General features: G+C 37.6%; 1 protein-coding gene and 1 non-coding gene across 9 annotated transcripts in view; one reads left to right on the forward strand and one right to left on the reverse strand.

The window, feature by feature from the left end:
- The window catches only part of GOLGB1 (golgin B1), an 85,803-nt gene that overhangs the window by 19,057 nt on the left and 46,896 nt on the right, over positions 1-19,850 (reverse strand). For 7 of the 8 annotated variants that reach the window (XM_027106039.1, XM_027106021.1, XM_027106027.1 and 4 more), the window contains 4 exons: positions 17,089-17,203; positions 14,366-14,439; positions 6,887-12,090; positions 4,106-6,017 (listed from right to left, as the gene is read on the reverse strand). In XM_027106039.1, coding sequence (XP_026961840.1) covers positions 4,106-6,017; positions 6,887-12,090; positions 14,366-14,439; positions 17,089-17,203 — 7,305 coding nt within the window. Of the gene's footprint in view, positions 1-2,224; positions 2,350-4,105; positions 6,018-6,886; positions 12,091-14,365; positions 14,440-17,088; positions 17,204-19,850 lie in introns of those variants that run through there. The other variant, XM_027106048.1, reaches the window with a different exon arrangement.
- TRNAG-CCC (transfer RNA glycine (anticodon CCC)) lies at positions 12,159-12,231 on the forward strand. The gene has a single exon. It is a non-coding gene; the product is annotated as a tRNA-Gly (tRNA).

The raw sequence follows: 19,850 nt of genomic DNA on the forward strand, positions 1-19,850 counted from the left end.
AAACATGAAGAATAAACCAAGGATTAACCCTCACCTGAAGAACAGCTAACATTAAGCAGGGATAAAAAGAAACTAGAAGAAAAGTAATTCAGAAGACATCAGCAGAAGAAAGAATGTCATGTACTCAAAGACTTAAGAGAATATTGGAAGTTAGAAACATTATAGTAGAAATTTTAAAATTATAAAGAAAAACTTATTATGAAAAAATTTCAAAGAATAAAACTACCCCCAATCTTCTTGGAGAGATAAATTAAGAATATATATCCATGAGAAAAAAAAAATCTTTAGAAATCAGGAACATGATAGCAAAAATGAAAACTTCAATATAGGATGCATATGATGAACGTGAGAAAATCTTCCCAAAGTAAAGCAAAAACAATAAAAAAGGTAAGAAAATTATAGAGCCAATCCAGAAGGCCCTACACCTAAACAACAGGATTTCCAGGGAAAAACAGGCAATAGAGAAAAAGGATGGGGGAAAATAGTAAAATAGAATTCAAAAGAATTGCCCAAAATTGATGAGCATGACTTCTTAGATTCAAAGGACTAGACAGAATGATAAAAATAGACCCACACCAAAATACATTATCATGAAATGTCAGAACACACAAGACTAAAAGATTCCATTTACAGTTGACCCTTGAACAAGGAAGGAGTGGGGGTACCCACCCACTGTGAAGTCAAAAATCCATGTATACTATTGTTGGCCCCTCATATATGCGGTTCTTCTACTGAATATATCCGCTGTTCTGCATCCACAGAGCCAACCACCCACTGATCCTGTAGTACTGTAGTATTTACTACTGAAAAAAATCTACGTATAAGTGAACCCATGCATTTTAAAGCCATGTTGTTCAAGGTCCAGCTGTATTTCCAGAGAGAGAGAAAGAGATAAGAGATGAGGGAGAGAGGGAGAGAGACAGAGACAGAACTATCTCACAAAGGATCAAGGATCAGAATATCTTTAGACTCCTGAACCACAATGTAAGCTAAAAGGGAACAGACCAATGTCTTCACAATTTTGAAGGGAAATTATTTTCAGCCTAGAATTCTATACTCAGCCAAACTATCAATCAGGTGTAAGAGATAAGACATTTTCAATAAATTTACCTCCCCTGTATCTTTACTTAGAGAGCTGCTGAATGATTTATTCCAACAACATCACGGCACAAAACCAAGATGAGGAAAACACGGAATACAAGAAACAGGAACTCTAACACAGGAGAGAAATGGAGGGAGATATTCTAAGATGAAAACTGTGTCCTAGGAGTACAGGGCAACTGATTCATTTAAGAGCAAAAAAGAGATTCCAAGAGAATTTTCTTCCTGAAGACTAAATAGATAGGAATAAACATCTTGAAAAATGTGGATTAAATGGCAGTAAATCTGGCGTTAATTACATTGATAAGTACAAAGAAAACTAAGTAAGCAACAACAACAAAAACACAGTTATTCACTCCAGGAAAAACAAAGGTGTTGAGGAAACTAACAGTAACACATGTCTCAGGTCTAATAGCATTTGTAGTCATAAAAATGTAGACATTGAATATTGATTTAATCAAAATTAAAATTAAATTACATCAGGACAATGGGGAAGGGGTTGTATATTGAAAATGTACGTGTATACTGTGAAAACAGAGGGAGTGGGCTTGCCTGGTGGCGCAGTGGTTAAGAGTCTGCCTGCCGATGCAGGGGACACGGGTTCATGCCCCGGTCCAGGAAGATCCCACATGCCGCAGAGCGGTTAGGCCCGTGAGCCAAGGCCGCTGAGCCTGCGCGTCCAGAGCCTGTGCTCCGCAATGGGAGAGGCCACAACAGTGAGAGGCCCGCACACCGCCAAGAAAAAAAAAAAAAAAGAGGGAGTAAAGAGAACTAAACCCTGTTAGCATATAAGAAAGTCAACAGCTAATGCAAAGAATGAAAAGCCAAGATGCACTATAAACATGATATTTAGCTACTGAGGAAACACCAAAATAACAAATTAAAAGGGTTGAAAGCAGATTGCCTCAGAAGAAGGAGAAACAGGGTTGGGAATGCTACTGTTTGTTTTTCTTATCAAACATTGTAGAATTTAGTGACTCATCAAATATATGTGTATAGCTTTATCTTTTAACCCAAAACTAAAATAAAAACATATTTTTGTTTTGTTTTAAAGCAAACATATATTCTTTATGCAATCCACTCACTCCTCTAGTCCAGATACTCTAAATGTTACCTTTGGAATAGAGCAGATCATCAGAAAGCTGTGTGTCTGGAACTGCATTTTAGCCACTTGCAGAGGTAACTTCAGTGAATTACTCAAAATTCTTTTGCTATGCACTTACATCAAGGGACAGCTAAATAAAAATCCTATAAAACAATTATTATATTTACTGTAGAGAAGTAAAGAATGTTTCATAACTTCATAGTGACCTCCCTATGGAAACACAGAAGAAATTTCTTACAGGCCTCAATACTTAAAGAATAACTATTCTTATCTGTTCCAAGTAGTTTTACTTTCTTCTTTTTCCCTAAAATATGGACACTGCAATTCATACACAAGGTTTTAAAATTCCATACTTCTGATGGCTGCCAGACCTCAGAGCAAAATTAGTGGTCCATCTTTCTAACAGGATATTGTGATAGCCCTTTGGGATAAGTTTACTCCTAAACTAAACTTACTTCTGGTTTAATCTTTTTCTCTCAGATCCTAATTTTCTTTTCCTTCCCAGTTCCTCACCTTATATTACCTTGAAAAACTGTTCATATCTTTATATGCTACCTCAAATCATTTTCAGACTGAAGTAAGTATAGACAAACAAAAAGGCACCTCTAGAGATTTGCTCTACAGCCTTTAGGTAGGGAAAATCCTAAGGAAGTTTGAACACATATGAAAACTCCAGAATGTTTTCAGAGTTGTTTGTCATGCCCTAGTAGAATCCTAGAATCCCCTGGGTTAACTCCTTGCCACTTAGACCCTCGGACTTTATTTGCGAAACTTCCCTTTGACTAATTACATAAAGAAAACCAAAGTCACCTAAGCTCCGTTCAGACCTAGCTCATCTCTTGGGTGGTCCTGAGGGAAAGGAAGCATAGTGTAGGCAGAGGTGACAAACCGCTGGCCTAGGCTAAATGTTTAAACTGATAGTGATTGAAATAAGTTATTGTACATGCAGCCAGTGGCTAAGAGACTAGAAACTTCAATGCTCATGAGACAGACTGAGAACAAGATATGTGGAAAAGAAGATTTGATGGACAATTAACAATACATTCAGTAAGTATGCAGAAGGGCCTCAGCGGCTGTAGCAGAGCCTGTATGCAATATCATTGAGTCAGACTGTCAGGCCTTCATGTGATTTATAACCCTGCCTAGGCTTTATGACTTGTTCATGGCAGATATAAAAGCCTCAGTCTCAAAAGTTCCTATAATTTCCCTACACGACAATTTCACAAAATAGAGAAAAGTGTTTTCAGTAACAACACATATAGAGAATATACATCAATTTTTGATTATCTACCATATGATTAAATACCCTTCTGCTAAAAACCATGGGAAATATGAACAAGTGTAAGACATGACACATTTACCAAGAGTTTACAATTTAATTGTGGAAATAAAAAATAAGGGTATAGAAATTAAACACACACACACATACACACACACCCATATATATCAAGGCAATATGGGACAAAGGAAAAGAAAAGCACTAGGGAAGTACAGACAGAAGGTAATAGACAATCAAGCGGTCTGGAAATGTAGCCAGAGGATTTGAGCTCTGGGGCAACCTTTAAAGAGTAGGAAATATGTGCCCAAAAAAGGAAAATGGAGAGGACATTTTGGTTCAGAGGACAATAACGTGGGTAAGTAGATCAGTTTGTGGGTGAGTAAATCAGTTTGGCTGAAATGAAGAGGATGAGTAGAGAAGCAGTAAAAGAGGATGCTGGAAAGAGAGGCAAAAACAAACTATAGGGTATTAAACCCAGGCTAAGAGGTTTGAATCGTCCTAGAATGCCCAGATAATATGAATAAATTTTTTTTATCATTTTCTATAAAAATGAAAATCAATTTAAAGAAAGTTTCAAAAACTCTCAAAAGAAGATTGGAAAGAGAAATCTAGATACTCACTAGTCGGTCTCGGTCATTTTGAAGTGATGACATAGCTTTTTTTAAACTCTGTACTTCATCTGGGCTGGTTGAAGGTGGGGCTGCAGACCTCTGCTTCCCTTCCTCTGACTTGCGGAATTTGTCCAGTTCACTCAACAGGCGATCTCTCTCATTCTGTAGACTGGCCATAGCCTTGGAAAAGGACTGCACTTGGTTGTAAGAGTCTTCTAGTTGTGAGGACAAGTGAAGCAGTTGGTCATCTTTGGATAGAAGCTGTTGGTTAAGTTTCTCAAGGTGGGGCAAGCTGTTATCCTCAGTGGAGTTAACTGGAAACGCAGCTTTAGAAACAAGAACATCTCTCTCTTTGCTTAAGAGGCCTTGCTCTTCTCTCAGCTGTGCCAACTCCTTCAGACTGGCCTCATATTTCTTTTTCAGTTCCTCAACTTCCTCATTGGCATGATCTCTACTATCTTGTAGGGAACTCATTGACCTTCCAAAAGACTGGATTTGTGCTGTGAGACCTTTATTTTCTTCGGTGACCATGAGTAACTTCTGTTCCATCTCTACCAGATCTCTTGCTAGCTCCGCCACCCTCTCTTCTGCTGTTTCAGTTTCATTTCGCATTATCCCTGCATCATGATGAAGATGCTTTAATTCTTTCTTCAGTTTATCTTCAATTTCACCTACCTTTTTGGCAGCTTCCTTCTGAACATGAACCAATTCCTCTTCCAGTTCTGTAATTCTCTTCTGAGACAAAGAAAGGGTAGTATTTAACTTCTCTACCTCTCCTCCTTTTGCTTTTAATTGGGCCTGGAATATTCCTAAAGTACCTTCTTCTTGCAAGGCTGTCAATTGTTTCTTTAGTTGGGATAGAGATACTTTTAAGTTCTCAATCTCTTTAGATAAACCTCGTTTCTCCTCCTGTAGGGCAAGAGAGAACCTCTGCAGCTCCTCCTTTGCTTCCTCAGACTCCTTGAGCTTTTCTTCTAATTTAGCATACTCACTTTTCACCTCCTTAGTCTGCTGAAGTTGAGCTTCAAGGAGCTGCTTTTGCTGACAGTCCTTCCTTGATATCACTTGGTTCAGGTCTTCTCTATATTGGATCAGTTCTGCATTGAGCTTGGCATTCTCAGAATTGAGATCATCCATATGACTTCTCAAGCATCGAATTTCTTCCTTCAGCTTATTATTCTCAGTAGCAGCATCCTGGATGAGTTGGTCTTTTTCCAAGATCACAGAGAGATGTCGCTCTTCCAGCTGTTGGTAGTCACCTACTATACGGTCTCGGTCATCCTGGAGAGAAGACATGGATTTAACAAAGGAATTCAACTGAGCCTTCTGTTGCATGTTCTCCTTTTTCATGTTTTTCAGTGTTTCCATAAGCTGATTGGTTTTGTCAACAGCTTTTTTGTTCTCTTCTTCTAAAACAGTATTCTCCTCTTCCTCCTGGGACAGCAGATTTTCCAATTCTTTAATTTCTTTGTCATGCTGCTGATGCAGTTCAGCAACTACTTGGACTGCCTGTTCCTTGGCAGAAAGCAGGCTTATAATCTTCTGCTCTTTCATGTTTATTTCTTCATGCAGCCTACTGGTCAGTTGTCTGGAGGCCTGAAGATCTGTCTCTAGCTGTTCATAACTGAACTTACAATTTTGGATATCAGCCTCTTGCTGCTTTATGATCCCTTCCAAATTTTCTTTATTTTCCTTATATTTTTCTAAAGAGTTATTTAAATCAGTTGACTGGTCTCTGAGAATCTTCATTTCTGATTCCAACTTAGCTAATTCATCCTGAGAACTACGGTATAGATGTTGAGTCTCTTCTAGCTGGGAAAAAAGTTCTTTGTTTTCTCCCTGTAGAGTATCACAGATCTTCTGCTGAAGCTGGACTTCTGTCTGAGCTTTGGACTCCCAAATCTGCTTGTCATGTTCAAGCCTAGAAAAAGAGAGAAGGTCATTAATTACAGATTTCAAGGGAAAAGTACTTGATGCCTAAGGAACACATACTAAAACATGTACTCAGATCTACAAGTGAATAAATATTCATAATTGAAGGTGTTCATCTTTTTAATAAAGAGGTATTAGCTCTACTGAATGTTCTGTATTAAAGGTATATTGCACCTAAGAATTCGTATAAAAATAAACTCCAAAGTATGTTGCTAATTTAGTGACATGACCTTGGACACTCTAAAAAGTGCCCCCAATTTTGTTCTTTGCTCTAGACAAGCTGTTGTCTGGCCCCTTAACGGAATAATCTTGGTATGAGAGGCAATGAGGAGACCTGTCTCAGAGCAGAAGGATCCTACTAAAAATGAGAGTACAAAGTGTGGGGGACACTGTTATTTCCTGAGCTTGAAAAGTGATATAAAATTGGAGTTTGAAGAAAGTAACTCTAGCAGGCATATGCAGTATGAATTTATGTGGAATATGAGGAAGAGAAAAGAGGAGATCGTTTCAGAGGCTAAGGCAGTAATTTGAGAGTACAATAATATGTACTATGGTAAAAATTCAGACAAGGATAATGGAAATGAGAAGAAAGGAAGAAATCTAAGAGATCTCTCAATAGAAAGATGGGTAGAGAAGCAGATGTAAATTTTTCATGTTAATACAAGTTGTAGCAGAAAGTCATTTGTAAGTCATTTGCAAGAGAGCGAGAGAGACAGAAGTGAGAGGGAATACATCCTCAGGGAGAATTTAAACCAAAATCAGTCCCATAATATTAAAGGGAATAGAAATAGTTTAAATAGAGACTTCCTTTGCCTTCAATTACCTTTGGAAGAGCAAAAAAAGTCATCATTCATTTACCTGGAAATGTTGATCTTCAATTCCTCCATGTGGATGGACATCTGCCTAAGCTGATCCTTTAGAACACTGAAATTCTCTTCTTTAAGTCTAATTTCTTCTTCTTTGGTTTGAATAGCAACACTGAACTTCCTCTCCCATTTCTTGGCTTCATCTATCACCCTGTCCCGATCATCCTGGAGGGAAGACATGCTCTTAGTGAAAGCTGCAAGCTGGGCCACAGTACTATCCAAGTTTTCCTGAAGTTGCTTAACTTCCTTGTCTTTCTTGTTCAAAGTAACCTGAATCTCTCCAAATGTCTCTTCTAAGTGGACTTTTTCTCTATGCAAAGCATCCAGTTTCTCTTGCATATTCTTCTTCTCTTTCAGGTGTTTCTCCTCTACCTGCTCCAGTCTTCGCTCAAGATCTTCATCCTTTTGTTTCATTTGGCTTTTAACTGATTCTTTATTTGACTGAAGCTCCTTTTTCAACTTGAAATTGTCTGCTAGGACCCTTGCTGCTTCACTTTGAGTGTCATCTAGCAGTACTTTGAAGCTAGCTAATTCTGTTTCTGCCTTCTTGCGATGTTCATTGGCTTGAGCCAGATTTTCTTTGGTTATTTCCAAATCTTTTTGGGACTCAGTCTGAACAAATTCTAAGGCCTTAACAGTTCTCTCCAGAGCACTGATTTTCTCTTGGTACCTAATGCAATCCTTCTGCAGCTGCTTTACTTCTTGCTGTTTTTCTTTTAACAGCTCCTGAAGTTCCTTTGCATGACTTTTATTGCCAGGCCCTTTCTGAGCACCTTGTATTTTCTCCATATATTCCTTTCGTATTTCTGATTCCACCTTAGTTTTCTCCTTGACTAACTGCTGCTTTTCTTCTTCCAATTCACTCACACACTTTTTAAGGTTCTGCATTTCAGATTCTAGTAGTTCATTTTTGATTTGGGCATCTGTAACATCCTGATAATAATTCCCAATGCTTCCATTAAGTTCTGCTAATTGATTCATAAGCCTCTCTTCCAAATCATCTTTCTCTTCCTCTGCTGTCTCCTTTAGCTTGGTAACTCTGGCAAGTTCTTCTTGGATTTGCTGATTTAATGAGTTTATTTTGGTTACTTCTTCCTGAAGCATTCTTAGTTCAGCATCCTTAGCTGATATTTGACTCAATAAAGCAGCTCTCTCATTTTCTAAAGTCTGGCTAAATTCCTTGTCTTTCTGCTTGTCCTCCTCTAATTCAGTGATTCTTTCTTTGAGCTGATCCATCTGCTGTAGGTAATTATTAATTTCATCATGTAAGCTGACATTCTCACTTATATCAGGCTTGGCACTGTTCTCTGAATGAATGGATTCTGAATTTTCAGACCTTGGGTTCATACTTGGAGAGCTTTGCTCATGGGCCTCACCTGGAGCAGACTGGGTTGCCTCTTCAGTGACAACCATCCGGTTATCATGTTTCTCAGTGGCCTCCAGGCTAGCTTGTTTGGATACATTACCTTCTATCTGATGCTTTAAATCCTGAACCTCTTCACTTAAAGAGTCCTTCTCCATCATTAAAGCCTCAAACTCCTTAGAAAGGGTTTTATACTCTGTTTGGACCCTTTCTAGTTCCTCCTTCATGTCAGAATTGGAAGAAAGAAGTGCTTCCATACTATCTTTAGATGTACCTCCTGCAGGGTGTACCTCTGCTCTAAGCCTCTCATTCTCTTCTTCCAACTCTAGGATTTTCTGCTGTTTAGATTTAGCAAACTTTCTCATCTTTTCTTTCATCTCCTCCATTTCCTGTTTAGCTTCCTGCAACTGCTTTTCTGTTTCTTTCTTGTTTCCTTCTGTGCTTCTTAACTTGCCGTATAGTTCTTGCTTCTCTTGCCTCACAGTTTCTACCACATGCTGAATCCTTTCTGCCTCATTACTAACATTCTCATAGGACTGCAGAAGAATTTCATATTCCTTTTGTAACTCTTTGTGTTTCTCTTGCCACTCTGTTATTTCTGCAATCTTAGAACATTTCAAAGATTCAATTTCTTTCACTAAGTTTTCCTTGTCTTCAGTAAGACCCTCCAGAGCTAATTTCAGACTTTCACAAGAACCATTGAGACTTTGATTTTCCATTAAAGATATGTCCATTTCTGCAATGAGTTTGTCTCTTTCTTCCTGAAAAAGAGCTAACTTGCCTAAGAATATATCTTTCTCTTTATTTTGAGCAGAAACTTGGTTTTCCACATCTGCCAGAGACTGGGTGAGATGTTCAATGTTATCTCTGGCCAAAGACAACTCCTCTTGGAGACGTTTGTTTTCTTTTAGTACTTCTTTTCGGGAAATAAGGGCAGCTTGCAGTTTCCTCTGTATTTGTTGCTTTGCTTTACTTTCTTCTCCAGTCTCTTCTGGTTTCTGCTTCATTTCACAAAGCTCCACCTGTAACTGCTTTATCTTCTCATCATGTTCTTTGGCTTGCATTTCCAGTTCTGTATGCAGAGCCTTCACTAAATCCTCTTGTTCTGTTATCTCTGTCTGTACTTTAGTAAGGGCTGTTTCCTTCTCACTAAGCTGTCCAGAAAGGTATCTAACTTCTTCTTCTTTTTTGCTTATGAGTTTTTGCAGTTCATCTAGTTCAGGCTGTAATTCTCTTAAATGTTCTAATCCAGTGATTTCTAGTTGACTGCTTTCCAGTTGTTGCCTCAGGCTTTCTGTGTGGGCTTCAGCTTCATGGGACGCTGCCTTCAGACTCTGGATTTCTAAATTCTGTTTATTTATCTGCTCTTGTAACTGAAATACCTCTTCTGATTTTTTAGTCAGCTCACTTATTGTAAAGCTAACCTTCAACTCTAACTCTTCTTTCTCGGTCTCTATTTCTTTCAGCTGTGTCTTAATCTGGGCAATAGCAGTATTGCCCTGCAGACCATTTGTATCTCCAGGATGAGAAGGCCAGTCTGGGTACAAGTCAGACTCTGAAGCAGGTTGAGCAGGTTGCTGCTCTGTGGCTTTGAATAAAGGTTCTTCTAAACCTTGAGTGGGAGAACCTGGAACCTGCTGGCCACTGCCTGGGAGTTTTCTGTCCGAAGATTCCTTTACTTGAATCTGTAGTTGCCTTAGTTGGTCCCCAATGTTCTCATTTTCCTTGCTTTGCTCATCAAACTGTTCTTGCAAGCGATTATAGTCATCTTTCTGTTGCTTGAGCTCCTCCCGAAGATGTCTTTCTTTCTCCTGTGCCTTTTTTAGAATCACCTTGCGAGAGGTTAATACTTCCTGTAGCTTCTTTTGAAGTTGCTCCTTTTCTTTTTCAAGGTCCACTATTTTTTCTTCCAGTTCTGGTTTCCAGTGTTCTCCACTACCTGCACCAAGTGGACTGATGGCTGCTGCTACTTTTACAGGTGCTGCTGACTCTCCATCACCTGCATCCTTGTTACCTGTGGTTAACTTTTGGATAACTGTTTGGTTTTCAATGATTTCTGCTTGGAGCAGATCTATTTGGTTTGTCTTCTCTTGCAAATTCTGATTCATCTGTTTGACCACAGCCTGTAACTGTTCTTCAGCTGCTGCCTTTTCTTCCAAATCCTTCCTTATCTGCTCTAGTTCCACTTCCTTCTCAGATATTACCTGTTTTAAAGATATTACCATTTCTATTTCTCGGCACTTAGAAGTCATACATTTTTCTGAGTCTTTTTTGCTTTCTTTATCTTCCTCCATTTCCCTCCTCTCACTCTCACTGAGTGGGGTGTCTTTCCTGGGTTCATCTTTCACTTTGGCCAATTCCTCTTCTAATCTACTGACTCTCTGTAGAAGTTCCTTTCTGTTAATAAGAGCAGCCTGGAGCTTTCTTTTTCTCTGCTCACTTTCTTTCTTTACAAGGTCTAATTCATACTGAAGTTCTTCTTTACTTATTAGCCCTACTGGGTTCAGCTCATCATAATTCTGTTTAATGCCAGAAACAGTTTCTTTATCTTCTTCCACCTGCTCTTTTTTGGCCTCTTCAGCTCTGGATAATAAATTCAGCTGTTCTTTAAGAGTCTTAATTTCAACCCCAAGAGAAAACTTCTCTTCATTAAGCTGAACCATTTTCTCCATCATACTAAAGCTGATTTCTGTCACTTGCTGATCCTTCTCCTTGATGGTTTGTTGGAGGATTTCCACATCTTTCTTTTTCTCTAGTAAGAGTTGGTCCATTTTTGCTATTTCAAGTTCCTTCTGTGAAAGAGCCTGTAAAAGTTCTTCCACCTTATTTGAGATATCCCGCTCACGGTCTGCCCCCTCGAGCACTTCACTTTCCTTCTTCTGCAGCTGGCTCTGCAGGCTTTTGATCACTGTACTCTGCTCGGAAAACTGAACCTGCACATCATCAAGTTCGTTCTGTAAAACTTCAATCTTTACATCTTTAGTTTTGGCTTCTATGCTGAGACTGTGGATCTGTTCAGTGAGCAAGTTGTGATGAGCAGTCTGGCTTTCATAGTCAAGTCTTTTTTGCCTTTCTGCTTCTGCAAGGTTCACTTCCAGTTGCTGTACCTGAGCCCTCAGTTCCGTTACCACACTAAGTTCCTTCACCTGAGAAAGAAGTTGGTCTCTTTCTTCAGACAAAGCAGTGAATGCACTATTGGTGTTTTCAGCATTTTTCTTAAACTCTTCAATCAGCTGGGTTAGGCTGCCTATTTCCTTAGCTTTCTCATCTAAATTTTTCTCATAGATCTCTTCTGCTTTATGAAGGTTTAGCTCAAGCTCCAAAATTTGACCTTTTAGCCTTTCCAATTCATCCTGGTGATACTGACAAATACCTGATACCACAGAAGGGGATTTATCATCATCATCCTGCTTTGCTGATTTTAATTCCATTCCAGTGTCACTTAAAGATATTTCCTCAGATGTTCTGTGTTGGTATTTAGTGTTCATCTGTTCTTCTTTCTCAGTTGTTGGAAGACCGCTCTCTTCATTTGGCATGGGGGGAAAATGTTGCCCTGTATCTTCAAGCAATACTGTCATTTTAACTGGAGGTATTCCTTCACTCTCTGTCTGTTTCATTTCTTTTTGGTCAGGGACCTCAGGGTCACCGTCTGCCCTTTTGCCTTGAAGCTGCAACTTAAGGAATGCAATCTCCTCTTGGGCTTCTTTCATTTCCAACAATAAAGTGGATAGTTCTTTATGCTTCTGAGAAAATGTGTTCTCCAGGACATCTTGTCCACTTTCCTCAGCAGAAGAGCTGCTCTTGTTGAGCCTGGCAATATCAACCATGCTCATCTGTTTTTAAAAAAAGAAAGAAAAAGCCTCAATCAAATGTTTTATATAAAAGAGCCTAAGTAGGGACTTCCCTGGTGGTCCAGTGGTTAAGACTCCGCACTCCCAATGCAGGGGGCCCAGGTTCAATCCCTGGTCAGGGAACTAAGATCCCACATACCACAACTAAGCCCTCATGCCACAACTACTGAGCCTGTGCACTCTAGAGCCTGTGCACCGCAACTAGAGAAGCCTGCGTGCTGCAACGAAGACCCAGTGCAGCCAAAATAAATAAATGTCCAATATAAATAAATAATAAATAAATACATTTATTAGAAAGAAAGAAAGGGAGGGAGGGAGGGAGGGAGGAAGGAAGGAAGGAAGGGAGGGAGGGAGGGAGGGAGGGAGGGAGGGAGAAAGGAGCCTAAGTAAAAACTGGTATTTTGTGCATTTTCCAAAACCTAAAACTTTTCTGTCCAAACCTTCCTAACATAACACTGCTAAATACTTTTAAAATCAGTTTTCCCAACTTGGACCTCTGAGGGCATCCTGTCAATGCTGCACTGAGGTCATGTCATATTCATAACACTTAAGGAAACCTGAGACTCATTTTCTAAATATTCCTCACTTGGGAAACTTTTCCTTCAGATTAAAACTACTTATTTCTCCTAAGAACTGCTTAAAAATAAAAAGGGAAGCAGGAAATGAATTAAATTTTTGTTTCATCCCATGCCAAGGAGGAAGTTAGGGATTCCTTTTCCTAAACTATCTATTGAAATGGGAAGTATTAGATAAGACAGCCATTAACAGACAAATATCAAACAAGTTGATTGAGATAAATTGTCAGGATAAAATAATCAAAAAGGAGTTCTGTTGGGGATTGGGAAGACATTATGGACCTGTTTTACAAAATATTAACCAAGTTACTATTACAAGGATTACTGTGTTAGACTGCTCAATCCACATAAATTATTCTATAATTGTTTTCTTGGGAAACAAAACCAGTGAATCTCATGGCAAATTTAGTATTTTATTAAATGAGTTTGGGGACATGGGTCCAATCCCTGGTCTGGGAAGATCCCATATGCCACAGAAAAACTAAGCCCGTGAGCCACAACTACTGAGCCTGCGCTCCAGAGCCCGCGAGCCACAACTACTGAGCCCACGTGCTGCAACTACTGAAGCTTGTGCACCTAGAACCCGTCCTCCACAATAAGAGAAGCCACCGCAATGAGAAGCCCATGTACCGCAACGAAGAGTAGCCCCCACTCGCCACAACTAGAGAAAGCCCACGTGCAGCAACGAAGATGCAACACAGCCAAAAATAAATAAATAAATAAATAATTTTTTTAAAAAAAGGAAGTTACATTATTCCCCAAAGCCATTTATGAGTCTATCACTGACTTGTTGATTGGAAGGACAATTAAACACAGTACAGCTAACAGTAATCTTAAATCAGCAGAATATTGAGCAACCATACATTTCTTACAGTAATTTTTAGGTTATAAAAAGCACCATTCTCTGACAATACCCTTTTTAATATAATCCTAAGTGAAACTGTGCCAACTGGGGAAGGGGATTTGGGGAGAGACTAGAGACTTTATCTAATCTCTTCACTGAGAAACTTATCTGAGATGGGCAAAGAAGCTGAAATAAATGATAACCTAGCATGAAAAATGGGTTATCAAATCCCAAGCAAGTGCTACTGTACTTGCGTTGGTTCTGAACAAACAAAAAAATTCCAAATATTTAGAAACAAGTGAGAGTAAAAGATAAATAATAAACATTACAACTCTTAAACCTCACTTTCCAGGTAATGTAATTCTCTATCAACATTAGAAAATTGCAGAAAAGCTTAGGTTTGAAATTACCTCCCTTTGATTGAGCTCATATTCTGATTATTTTAAGAATGCATCGGTCTTCCCTGGTGGCACAGTGGTTAAGAGTCTGCCTGCCAATGCAGGAGACATGGGTTCGAGCCCTGGTCTGGGAAGATTCCACATGCCACGAAGCAACTAAGCCGATGCACCACAGCTACTGAGCCTGCGCCCTAGAGCCCACGAGCCACAACTACTGAGCCTGCACCCTAGAGCCCGCGAGCCACAACTACTATGCCTGGGCACCTAGAGCCTGTGCTCCACAACAAAACAAGCCACCCCAATGAGAAGCCCGCACACCACAACGAAGAGTAGCCCTCACTCACTGCAACTAGAGAAAGTCCACGCATAGCTACGAAGACACAACACAGCCAAAATAAATAAAATAAATCATTAAAAAAAAAAAAGAATGCATCACTTACCTCACTGACTTCTCTATCTGCCTCTCCAGTTCTCTTCTGAGCCTCTAGGAGAGTAATCTGAGAGGACAGTTTTTCTGAAAGTCACAAAATAAATATCCTTAGAAGATAAATGTAGAGTGTTTGAAAAAAACAGAGGTATGATTGTGTATGTGGCTATTTGAGATGCATGAAATAACCAAGAGGAAAGAACAGATACAATAGTTTGGGGGAGATAAAACGTTTATTTTATTAAAGAAGTTGCAAAAGAAGATGAGAAGATGAGATATAAGATAGAATGGTACTAGGTGTTAATTATTAACCTGAGTGAAGTATAATAAATAGTGGAAGGCTTTAAAGGGAATAAAAATGCCAGAGCATATGACAAAAAGCAGCTATTTCTGTGGCATAATTTGGGACTTCTAGGGCAATAAATTTAACTTAATTTATCTATAACCCTCTGTATCCATATTATAATGTATTAATATAGCACTTATAATGTCTTCAACATTCTTTCACATATTTTCATAAGGACGTCAAATTTTAGCACTAGAAGGGAGCTATCCAATCTCCTCAATGACCATATGAGGAAACAAAGAAATGCCATGACCTACAGCTAGTTCATAGAGCTGGGATCAGAATTCAGTCTTCTGAGTTCCACCCCATGTTTACAAAGTGTGTATTTAAAAACAGTAGTAGTACCTTGGAGGATAAAAATGTTGAGTATTAATAAGCCCCCAAGAAGTTTATACTCTTTCTGAGAAGTTAAGACAAATATACTAAAGAAACAAACAAAAGAAGCATATTTTTTACACTACATCCAAATGTCTTAACGTGACCTACATGATTTGACCCCACTTATTCTACAAACTCCTCTGCTTGTACTACCCCTTTTTTGCTCACTCTAATCCCAAGAACACTGGCCTTCTTTCTGTCTGCAAACATATCAAATTTATTCATACTTCAGGGTGTTTGCACTGCTCTTCTCTGCTTGGGATTCGATTTGCTCAGCCTCTTTTTGCATGGCTGTCCCCTTTTCATCATTCAGGTATCAAGTGCTCAGAGAGGCCCACCCTAACCACTCTGACGCTACTTTCTTCTTCCCCCAGGCACATGTGCAGTAGCCTGTTGTATTTTTATCCTAATACTTATCACTCCCTGAAATTTTCTTATGTATATACATGTTTATAGCCTGTCTTGTCCTCTAATATGTTCAGAGCAATATGCTTAGCAACTAAATTAGTGCCTGGTACATAGGAAAGGCACCACAGATATTTGCTGAATGAATGAATGAACATTTATGAAACGAATTCAAGACTGTATATAATATGTTCAGACATTTCACAAGATTATTTGAGGAAGGAGCACAGTGGCAGAAATGGAAGCACAAAAGGTGAGTTTAATAGAACATGACTCATAAAACAAAGGTAACCTATGAGACCAGACCCAAAAACTAATACAGAAAACAAGTCCAGTGACCCCTGCAGGAAAGAACAAAGAGAATGGAACTCACATAAACTCTAAACCACAGTGAGCTACATGAAAGTGACAGGGACTGCTTGCAAAACTACAAAATAAGCATCACGGATAAGATCTCAAAGAAGTATTTTCAGTGGGTTGAATAATGAACTGAATTTGTGGCGTTCTTTCTTTATCAGCAATGGTGGGACTAGTCTAATAAAGGTATACGATCCCTAGTTTATAGCTAAGTGGAACTGTAAGATGGTTAAGTTGGAAATATTGGCTATAGACTTTAGGAAATGGTACAAACTTTATTTGGTATTCATTCTCACTCTTAAAGATAAAGCATGGTAGTCAGTTACTCCAGGATAAAATAGATAAGTAAAACGTTATTAACTAGAAGTTATTAAAACCATAAGGTCCTTATGAAGCAGGTGACAAATGGAAGGAGGTATTATCTTCATTCTTACTAACTCTTCACACACAGTCCAATAGAATAAAGTGCTAAATTTAGTTCAATCAAACAAAACTTTATTCAGCAGTCACTCATTTGCCAGGTATTATTCTAGTTCCTGGTAAAGCAAAAGACGAAAAAAAAAAGGGCCCCTGCCTTTGAAGAGCTTATACTTTATCTCTAAAGAGCTTATAATATAAGACATAAAATTATAAATAGATGATCTTAATACAATGTTAAAAGAATGCAATTTGGAAGCACAAAAATGCATTTAACCCAACTTTGGGAAATTAGGATCGACTTCCTGAAAAAGATAATGGCCTAGTTGAGGCCTGAAACATGAGTAAGAATTAGCCAAGCTAAAGAAAAGGGATAAGGTCCTAAGCAGTATATACTATGAGCAAAAGCCAAAATGGTTTCTACCTCTGAACCTTTATTTATACTGATCTCTATTATCTCACCCCACAAATTTATTACTGGAAAAGTCTTTTCTCTCTTTATTTTGGCTATTTAAAAATTCATTGTCTTATTAAGGTCCTATTCAAGCCATACTTCTGAGAAGATTCCTTGGCCACTCCAAAATGAATATAATACAGATCTCCTGCAGCATCTATAGCCCATACTGTAAAATGTTATACTTATGTAAACACTGGTATTGTGCTTAAATTGTTTAATGTGTATTAATCCTAACTTCAATAATTACCAGCCATGCTGTCTAAGATCTTTATTATCATAGAATCAGAGAATCTACATGTTATACATATATAGTGATAAAAGTAGAGGCACTTGTGGGTTAAGAAGTCAGAGAATTATGGTTTTCATTTGTACGTACCATTCTCAGCTTTCAGCTCCTCCAGCTCTACAGAATTAAAGAGCAAGGCTCCCTTTTCATTCTCTAGTTCTACCACTCTCTTCTGCAAAAAGGCAATACTCTCCTCAGTGACTGCCTAAATTGTAGAAAGACAACAAATTAATGATTCTCCAGTACAAAACTCTCATACTAATGTCCAGACAGCTTCTGGCATTTTTGTCTTCTAAAAGTTCTCCAGCCATGAAAATACTTTTAAAATAGCATCTACTTATCTGCCTAGGTAACCTTCAAAGTAATACTTTTCATCTGAAGACAGAAAGAGAAAATCTTTCACACAAATTTGCAATTCATTGGCTTTTGAATTTAAGACTGAAGTCTGGATTACAAAGAGAGAAATTCCAAGTCTACTGCACATGAAAGAAAATTTTCAGAATCCAAAAAACTAAAAGTGCATTATGAGTTCTGGAAAAACTTCAAGTAATCTAATATATGTGTAATTGGAGTCTCCAAAGGAAGGGAGAGGGTCAAAAAAAATATTTGACTAATGAACAGCAGAAAATTTTCCAAATTGATGAAAACTATAAACATAGAGATTCAAAGTCCAAGCAAAAGAAACATGAAGAAAACTATGCAAAGGCACATCATAGCCCAAGTGCTCAAAACCAGTGATAAAATCCTAAAAGCAACCAGGAAAAAAAAAAAAAGACAAGGATGACAGATTTCTTGTCAAAAACAAAATGCAAGAAAAAAGATAGTAGAGTAATAGCCTTAAAGTACTGAAAGAGAAAAAAAAAAACCTATCGATATAGCTTCTCTAGTCAGCTTTTAACAATATCTTTTAAAAACAATGGAGAGATAAAAATGTCTTCGAACATACAAGAGCTATAAGAACCCATCACCAGCAGACTTGCGTGCTCATGACAGTACACCCACATTAAAAGAAGTCCTTTAGGCAGAAGGAAAACAAAACCAGATGGAAATATGAAACTACACTAGAGTTTGGCAAAATTTGGAGGCTTCCACCTGTTTTTGTAAATAAAGTTTTATTTATGGCCTAAAAGCCTAAAATATTTACCATTTGACCCTTTATGGAAAAAGACAGCCAACTCTTGATCTATCCTAAAGAAAAGTACCAGAAATGGTAACTGCAATGGTAGTTAAGATTTATTTTCTTATTATTTGAATCTTCTAAAAGATAAATGACTAAACAAAAATAAAAATTTTTGTTTATAACGTTATATTTTTGTACTTTTTGTTTATAATATATGCATAAGTAAAATAATAATAATATAAATCCCAAGAGTGAAGAAATAGAAGTATATAATTGTAAGACTTTTATTCTATACTTGAAGAAGCACAATATTATATGTAGGTAACTGTGATAAAAATGCAGACTATAATCCCTAATGCAGTCACTACCATAAAATAAAAAATTATAGCTGATACGCTGAAAAGGGAGAAAAACAGAGTCATAAAAAATACTCAACCAATTTTTTAAAAGGAAGGAAAAGTAAAAAAGTAAAAGACAACAGTTGGAAAAATGGAAAACAAATAACAAGGTGAGAGACTTAAAACTATATCAACGACAACATTAATGGAAATGGTCTGAACACTCCAAGTAAAAGGCAGAGATTGACATATTGGATAAGAAGTAGGCTCAAACTCTATGCTGCATATAAGCTTTAAATATAAAGACAAAAATAAGTTAAAGAGTGAAAAAAGATACACCATGCTAAAACTACTCAAAAGAAAAGTGGAATAGCTATATTAATATCAGAAAGAACTACATCTCACAGCAAAGAATGTCACCAGGGATAAGGAAGGTCATTTCATAATATCAATGGGTCACTTAATCAAGAAGACATAAACATCCTAAATGTCTAAGCCCCCAATAACACAGCATGAAAATACATGGTGTAAAAACTGATAGAACTGTAAATAAATCCACAAATATAATATGGGATTTCAATAATTGAGAGGCAGAAAAGCAGCAAGGACATAGTACACTTGAATAAGACTATCAATCAACTTTACATGATTGGCATTTATAGAACATTCCAGCAAACAACAGCAGACTACATATTATTTTCAAGTACATATAGAACATTTACCAAAACAGACAACATTCTGGGCCATAAAACAAGTCTCAATCAATTCTTAAAGAGCCAAGTCATATAAAGTATGTGCTCTGACCACAATGGAATTAAAATAAAAATCAATAACAGAAAGACCTCTAGACATATGACTCCCAAATATTTGGAAACTAAGTAACCCGGGGGCAAAGAAGAAATTAAAAGGGAAATTAGTATTGTGAACTGAATGAAAATGAAAATACAACAGAACTTGTGAGACACTGCTGAAGTAGATTTTTTGGGGGGAATTTATAATGCAAAATGTCTATATTAGAAATAAGAAAGGTGTCAAACTAATGGCCTCAGCTTTCACCTTAAGAAGCTAAGAAATGAGGATATCAAATCCAAAGTAAACAGAAGAAAGGAAATAATAAAGATCAAAGTAGAAATCAATAAAATAGAAAACAAGGCAGAACCAATGAACTCAAAGCTGGTTTTTAGATCAGTAAAGTTAATAAACCTCTGGACAGTCTAACCTGTGTAAGAAAGAAAACACAAATTACCAATATCAGAAATGGGAGAGGTAACATCACTACAGATTCTATACATATTAAAACAATAATTATAGACTATTATGAATAACTTTATATAAATTTGCCTACAAATTTGACACTTTATATGGACAAATCCCCTAAAAGATATAAAACACCA

Source organism: Aethalodelphis obliquidens, unplaced genomic scaffold, assembly GCF_003676395.1.
Source record: "Aethalodelphis obliquidens isolate GAN/ISIS:26980383/991018 unplaced genomic scaffold, ASM367639v1 scaffold1, whole genome shotgun sequence".
NCBI lineage: Eukaryota > Metazoa > Chordata > Mammalia > Artiodactyla > Delphinidae > Aethalodelphis > Aethalodelphis obliquidens.